We start from the raw sequence: 7,551 nt of genomic DNA, 5'->3' as shown, positions 1-7,551 counted from the left end.
TTTCATTTGAGAAGCTTGTGTTTCCTGAAGCGTGGATGTAGTTCTTATCTGAAACTTCATAAGACAGAAGAAAGCCAATAATCTTCAGTCTCACTTGATGTGGTCTATTTTTGAGGGGGAATTAAGTCATCAGAGGTACACAGAGAATATATATATTTTGTCATTTTATTAGTACAGTAAGTGTGGATAATTATCCATTAATATATATTTATATAATTGAAAAAGAACTCAACACTAGCTGAATGCACCTCAGATTTCAGAACCTATGTAATTTTGAGGTAGACATTGATAATGGTATTTCCACTCTCAGCAAATATTGAATACAGTTTAAATTAATCTTATCAAAGAAATACACGATTATCATGAAACTCTGTACATCACAAATAATAAAATAATTATAGAATAGAAATTATAACGATTTGAGTGCATTTATAATGTATGTATATTTACAAAGAAATGTGGTTGGTCATTTCTCCATTCGTTGCACTTGTAGAGGTTTAAACTATACAAATATTTACATCTCAAAATAATGAACAGCAGTGCATTCAAAGCTAATGTGCATTTAAATATCATCTCGTTTGCGAGTCTCTTGCTCGTCAGTTGATTTGTCATGGAAAAAATATTCTCCTGACCACTTGGATTTGGGGCAGTCAGTTGTTATGGAAGTGCATTTCGTAAATATGCAGAAATTAGATATTCTCTTGCTTGTGTCGACGACGATGTGGTTACCCATGGAATTAGCTACGTGGTCTGGTTGTCTTTTTCGTCGAAGCTCTTTAATAGGCTCCATGACTATCACTCAAACGTCCAGGCACTTCATATTTTCTTGTTTCAACCCTAGTGTCATATTCCATTATATTTTTGCACTCTATGCAGTCATTTGTAGGCTACCACATACAGTCTCAAGGCCTCTGGAGAACTACCCTGCACGCTGCGCGCCCCGAGTGCCAGGTGCGCGGAGGATAAAACTCCTGGAAACTTGTGCGCGCAAGCTGTCTCTTTTCCACGATCCAAGATATGTGTTTGGTAGGTTACATTCACCACTTCGTAAAAAGCAAAAGTCCTCCTGATAACGCGTTTGACAGTGTGTGCCTAAGCATTGAGAGGGCGTCGGTGGCCAAAGTTCCGCTATCCCCTCAGCTGTCAGCGCATTCAGAGCCATTAGGAGTGGGACGCAACAGGTTACTGTGCCTTGCCCCCTCCGCTATGGGCTTGTTTTTTTGAACAGGTGCTTCACACCTGGTTCATTTGAATTCACGCAGTTGAAAGGGAAAGAACAACCTCGCGGTCCAGATGACGAGCGTAACTTTTCATCTGTTGCCATCCATCAAGATGAGGACGCAAGTTTTGATAACTTGGAGGTGATCCAGATATCCTGATGCAAACTTCTTGATTTTTTTGAGATGTCCATGTCTGATAACGTGCCCAAGGGGAGGTATTTTTCACAATTTGACTCCAGAACTAAGATCTGAGCGGCTGAAGAAATTATTATTTTCATGTATACTACAAAGTGTCATGGTTATTGTGATATTTGACAGAGCTTAAATCGACAGAATAAATAGTCGTGTTTATACTGCAAGAAATGCATTCTATGTAATGATCCCTTTTGGATGATAGGCCCACATTCATGTAGCGGAAAACGTGTTTTCAGACTGTAGCATTTGCGCTTTTCTCTCTTTGCACGATTCAGGTGTAATGTTTATTTTACGCTGTTGTGGCTAGTTGTTGCTTTTCTTTTTAAGTAGAATGTCTTCATTTCAGGGGGATACAAGACGCTACCTGCAACCGCATTGTTCAACCACCATATCCTCGTACTGTTTGTACACTACATTATTACCAGAGTCAATGTACAATATACTAATTGGACTCAGTTTGGTCGGGACGCAACAGCTCGGGGGTGTGCTGTTGGGATCCATTGAGTTCATAAGAGTTTGTATGATGGCGTGGTTAGTTGGCTCAAGGTGCGAACGCAAAGGAAAGTCGCACAGGCCCTCGCAGTGGTAGGCTTCGTAATCCAGAGGGGCGATGATCCAGTCGTCCCACCCGAGCTCCTTGAAGTTGACGTGCAACGCCTTTTTGCTGCATCTCGACTTGGACTTTTTCCCATGCCTTTTCCCGTGGCGGTTGCTCAGCGCGGTTCTCCGCCTGCGCCTGGCTTTGAACTGTAGGCCGCTCTCCTCCACCTCGGACCACCGCGAGTCTCTGGACTTAATCTTCTCTTTCATTTCATTGAACAAGTTCTCCCTCTTCCGCGACCTCGTGTATACCACCAAGATAGCCTTCTCTTGCTGGGAGCGACCATTCCTGTCAAACCCCAACTGTTTCAAGTCGATTTCCGTGTCTGATTTACCAATGGTGCCCTTGAGCTGAAGACAAAGCTGGTTCTCCTGGCTCGGGTGATGTCGATTTTTAAACATTCCCCAAACGTCCAAAACCTCCCAGCCGGATTTTCTGGATTCCTGTAGATCAATGGTTCTGGAATCCAGCAGCCTCTCTGATCGACAAGGGAGTAAGTGGATGCCGTAGAGACCTGGTGATGGCGCTTGGAAAGACCCGGGAGCTTTTCTAAATATCCTTAATTCAGCTCCGACCAGCTCCTCTTTGTCTGAAAGGGTTGAGACATCAAACAGATACTTTTGTCTTCGCAAAGGAGAGTGCAAGAGATCGTCTGCAAGATAAAAAGAAATAATTGCAGTCAGATTCACTTAGGGCGTACAGTGCTCAGGGTATGGAGGGGATGAGGGGGAGGGCTCACATTCTCACAAAGAGGCCAGATAGCTGGCCTTATTTCGTGTTTTTCTGTGCCCACTCTCCAGCTAGCCCTGAGCCAAACTCAGAGTGACACCTCGGCAAATCAAAAAGAGGGGGAAACCAGGCGAGATAGCAATACTTGGCATAATTAAAGTTTATCAAATTATTATTAGTATTATTATTATTATTATTATTATTATTATTATCATTATTATTGCTATTATTATTATCATCATAATCATCATTAGTGTTAGTAGTTGGCAAGAAAAGTAATAGTAGTGGCGACTGTAGCATCAGCCAGCAATAGAAAAGCATGTAAGGACGGCCGAAACGCCAGAAGTGTGTTTTGCCTACCGAAGAGTGGGCGATAGACCAAACATTTAAAGCCCAATTTGAATGCGAAGGTCGATTAGATGTAGGCGAGTATGTTATGTTCTTCCAATGTAGGCCTAGTTGTTTCAGTAGGCCTACGATTTGTTACAATTTTAAGTGAAAAAGACCATCAGCTAATATGCGGGTTGATTCCTGTTTTCTTGATTAATTTATCATTTTAGACAGAATTAGTTGAAAGGCATGGGCTGACTGAGCTTTCAGAATACCTCTACATAAAATGCTTCTATTATTAAATCGAATGTAACCGTAATACAATGTTAACCCAATAGCATTTTATAGAGTGGACTGATGGCCTGTTGGTGTGCTGAAAACACATTATCTGATAAGAATTATAGCGTTCTTCCCCTTTTGATATTGGATCTCAAACCACTGTGATCTACAACATTTAACAGTGAAAAAATAGATAGCCTACATTCCATTTACATATGCGCCTACAAAACAGAAGGCATTCACTAGCCTATACAATCGACATGCCTTGGGAATTTAGATTAAACTTGAGGCTAACTTCCAGTGTCACAGGGGCTGTTTCTTATATTTTTCATTTACACATTTTATAGTTCTGAATCTGAATCCACGAATCGAAACAACCCTTGCTTTCCAAAACATGTCCACCGGAATACGCGGCCTTCTGTTACAGCCTACAAGCAGTGCGGATGCTGCCAGCGCATGCAGACTAAAGGACACATACTGTACACTCGGCTGAACAATAGGCTACACAATTAATGCATTATTCTCCCTTTCGGAATTTTGCGGCCAACTTGCATCATTTCGGTGCGAACGAATATATGGATTGTCTGAAAGCAAACGAGTGCACATGCACTCTGCAGTCACGTGCCTTTACTGGCGCAGTACTTAAATTCCCAATTCTCTGAGCCCTTGTAACTTTATAACAAGTGAATTCGAGACCTCGAAAATTGTGGGCGAATGGCTAACAAGCTGGATGTCAGAATGCCTCACATATAAATGCCATACAATAGGCTCTATGAATTTAGAGCTGAAAAATATCTAGAGATCAATCAGTTATGTCAAAATCCAATCAAATATAAAGAAAGTACAACACTATCCATGTTTTCGTCTGATTTCACAATGGTAAAAATCTTCTGAAATAGTAATCATAAACAAGCCAAATGTCAGTGTTTTGGGTTTGTTTTGTATTCTTATCGTGCCGTCTAGCTCCTCGGATTTTAATACATAAGCGATTAAGAGATCACTCACAAAAGACATTTGTATCTCATCGCCTGTATTTTCCCGTGCGTGAACCCAGCAGAGTTAAATAGTAAAAGTAGATTGAAACCTCGTGTTTGTTTCAGTTGCTTCGCGCGTATGGTATGCATTAGCGTTTTTTTTTATAAGACCTCAAACAAATCGAATACAAGGTCACCAAATAATTAACAGTTCTGAATTCCCTCCTTCCCTATTAAAATACTTCCCCACTAATATTTCACTCTCCCTGCCAACGACAACATTCCTGGTTCAAAAGTGTTCCAACTGATTATAACTTATTGTGATCACGTCCACACGTTACAGACGTTTATTTCAAAATAAGTTATATTTGCACAAAATGAGAGTGATCAGAACACGGAGGAAATGCTAGTTAAAGTGTAGCCTAATGATTGTTAAGCAGGTTTCTATTGGGCATCAACTGAATAGTGTATTGCTTTCCCATAGATAAATGATTTGACGCTCAAATCATTTGCAATATTGCATTTTATAATCTTGATCAATTATAAAATCCTGTGTCTGTGTGTGTGTATGTGTGTGTGTGTGCATTAGTGTAGACCTAGGAGTCTGAGAGAGCGCGAGAGAGAGAGAGGGAGAGAGAGAGAGACTTCTCGTGGTGCGGCTACTGGGGCCAGCAAGCACCATCTGCGTTTTAATGAGTTACTTCAAGTGCCAAAAGTAATTTTCATACATTCAGTTTGTTCTTGTCTGATCTTGCGTCCATAACGACCCAAAATCTTGAGAATTCCGAGTCAACAATTTCCTGTTTAATCGAGATTAGAATGTTATCATAATTAAATATTACTTGTCCAGAAATCACTAAATGACATGGCATGGCGAGCACGTTACAAAGCGGCCTTACAAATGCCTTCAAGTCTAATAATAATTTTATTGTGGTTCAGTGGTGCTGGTATAGTCTATCCATGACGACTTAACATAGGACGCCATAAAGAGTTTAAATATTTAGAGTTTAAATATTCATTGTTGACTAAATGTGGTGTGAACACACAGAGAACACCTGCAAACCTTTATGCCAAAATTGTTTGTTCAACAGAAAACAAAGAAGGAAAAGAGAAAAATATATTTCCCACAATTAAACTGCCGTTTGTACAGGGAAGCAGTAAACGCTAACCACTTCATGGGGACGGAAGTTCTCTTTAATTTTTTTCTCCTCGTCATTTTTGATAATGTGCCATTGGCTGGATTAGTTCATTATGGGAGAATAGACAGTGTTTGATATGTTATGACATGAACGCTCAATTAGATCACTGAGTTCAAATACTCCAATCAGCGGTTTGATGCTAAGCAACCCTCAGAGGGTCCGGTGGAAGGTCAGAACCGGTGACACATCAAATCAAAATCAGAGGGGAAAGTGAAGCTTTTTCATCAAATCAGTTTGCAATCCTCCCCTTAAAGCGAAAGCTTTTACTAACCGAGAGAAAAGAACGCCTGATGACACTCACTGATAGGCTCCTTGCGCCTCTTCCAAACGTAGGCTACACCAATTAGCTTCCAAGGCCCTCTTTTTGCCTGACATCAGCTAATGTTTTTCCTTGTAAGGTTTGCGCATAGGCTACTATCACTACAAAGTCGTCCAGGAAGCAATCCCCGATTTATTTTTATTTGTGGAATTTTGATTAACGTTTAAATTGAACAATTAAATTATTTAGCTTTCCATAAGTTTTATATACATTTACAAGAGGATGTCCGTTTAGAGGAAGAAGTTGAATGTATAAATAACATAACATTAATAAAGGTTACAATGTTGCCATCAGAGGCATATTTAACATCTTTCTCATGTACTTTGAAGCTACTTGATTGCATACAGTCCCTTAGGTCATGCGGCGCACGTCAGGCAGGGTGCCTAGTGCTAACAGGTTGGACTGCTTACACGCGAGGATGGTACGAACAATTTATTGCCTTCATTTAGAAAACGTCTCAATTAGTACTTAGTTGCAGGATTACAGCTTAGTGCAAAATTGAGAACCTCAACCTTTTCGAACATTTGGAAAATCCTTCAGCCGTTTATGAAAGTAATACAAAGACATTCCCATAACATTAATGTTTTAGGAAAAGACTAATTGAGTATCAGCCTAATATGTAGACTCCAATTCAACCACGAATACCTGTTGGCCTGTCACTGACTCAAATGTCAAAAGTTATACAGTTCCAAACAACCTAATATAGATGGGGTTTTTTTGTAACAATTTAAAAAAAAGTAGACTGTCTACGTTGAGACAGTTCACATCGATGGGGACAATAATGAGGCCTTCCTAGGAATCACATGTAAATAATATTAAACTGAAAAGGATACAATTTCGACCGCTTGGTAGGCCTACCTTGGTTAGTTATAAAGCGAGTTAATTAAATTGATAGCATAAGCATGTATGGTGCAGGTTGTTATTGTCGTGCACGGCTGGGAAAATTATGAAGTAGCACAAACCTTTTCCTCTGTCCACAAAACTTGTTATGGTATTGGCAGACTTTGAAGACCGGAAAAAACTCGCATTTATGCCCAGTTTTTCAGCTGCGGAATATGTCCTGTATATGGAGATCATGTAATCGTGCGGCACGATAGCGTCTTTGAATTCGTCCCGGTGACGGCTGAGACCGGGAGATGATGCAAAGATTTCTTTGAGAAATTTGTGTGACGTTTGTCCGTCATATGGGACTCTGGTCCCCCTGTTCCTTCTCGGCGCGGTGGAGGAGATGAGAGCAGCGGACTGGAAACACGGTAAATTCCAAAGAAAAACGAACAGCGCGTAAAACGCCACTGCTCGAAAGGCATCCATGGTGGTAGTGTCCAAAAAGTTTGGCGAGGTCCTCTCCACACTGCAGCCGGATTTAGGGAACTTTCCACCGTAGACAGGCTGCACGTACGAGCTGGTCTGTCGCGCTTCACAAGCTAGTGCGCTCGTGTCCTCCACTAAAGCACGCAAGTGAAGAGACCACTAACTGCTCGCGGAAACACGCCCACTCGCAGACGCTCGTAGACCTACTTACTGGCGAACTTCTCCCTGCTCTTTCGATCCTACCGTTGGGACTAAAGAGAGACACCTCCGACGGTGTTGGGAGGGAGGAATGGAGGGGCATGTCAGAGCGTCGTAAGCAACCTCACAGGATGCCAAGCTTACAAGTGGGCTAACATGTTGACAGAGGTTAACAGGTCGACAAAAATATTCGCAG

At 41.2% G+C, this 7,551-nt stretch overlaps 1 protein-coding gene across 1 annotated transcript; it reads right to left on the bottom strand.

The window, feature by feature from the left end:
• Window positions 1-462: 462 nt before the first annotated feature.
• Window positions 463-7,157, bottom strand: gdf6a (growth differentiation factor 6a). Its single transcript, XM_076279445.1, has 2 exons — window positions 6,809-7,157; window positions 463-2,668 (listed from the first exon to the last, which is right to left on the bottom strand). The coding sequence occupies exons 1-2, from the start codon at window positions 7,155-7,157 to the stop codon at window positions 1,776-1,778; spliced, it is 1,242 nt and encodes a 413-aa protein (XP_076135560.1). The 3' UTR covers window positions 463-1,775.
• Window positions 7,158-7,551: the final 394 nt, after the last annotated feature.

Source organism: Alosa pseudoharengus, unplaced genomic scaffold (assembly GCF_046254945.1).
Source record: "Alosa pseudoharengus isolate Yale_2024_CS ecotype anadromous, Long Island Sound unplaced genomic scaffold, YU_APseudo_1.1 YU_APseudo_1.1_scf_12, whole genome shotgun sequence".
NCBI classification, from domain to species: domain Eukaryota; kingdom Metazoa; phylum Chordata; class Actinopteri; order Clupeiformes; family Clupeidae; genus Alosa; species Alosa pseudoharengus.
The sequence above is the reverse complement of the archived record's forward strand: the minus strand, read 5'-3'. Positions and strand labels throughout refer to the sequence as shown.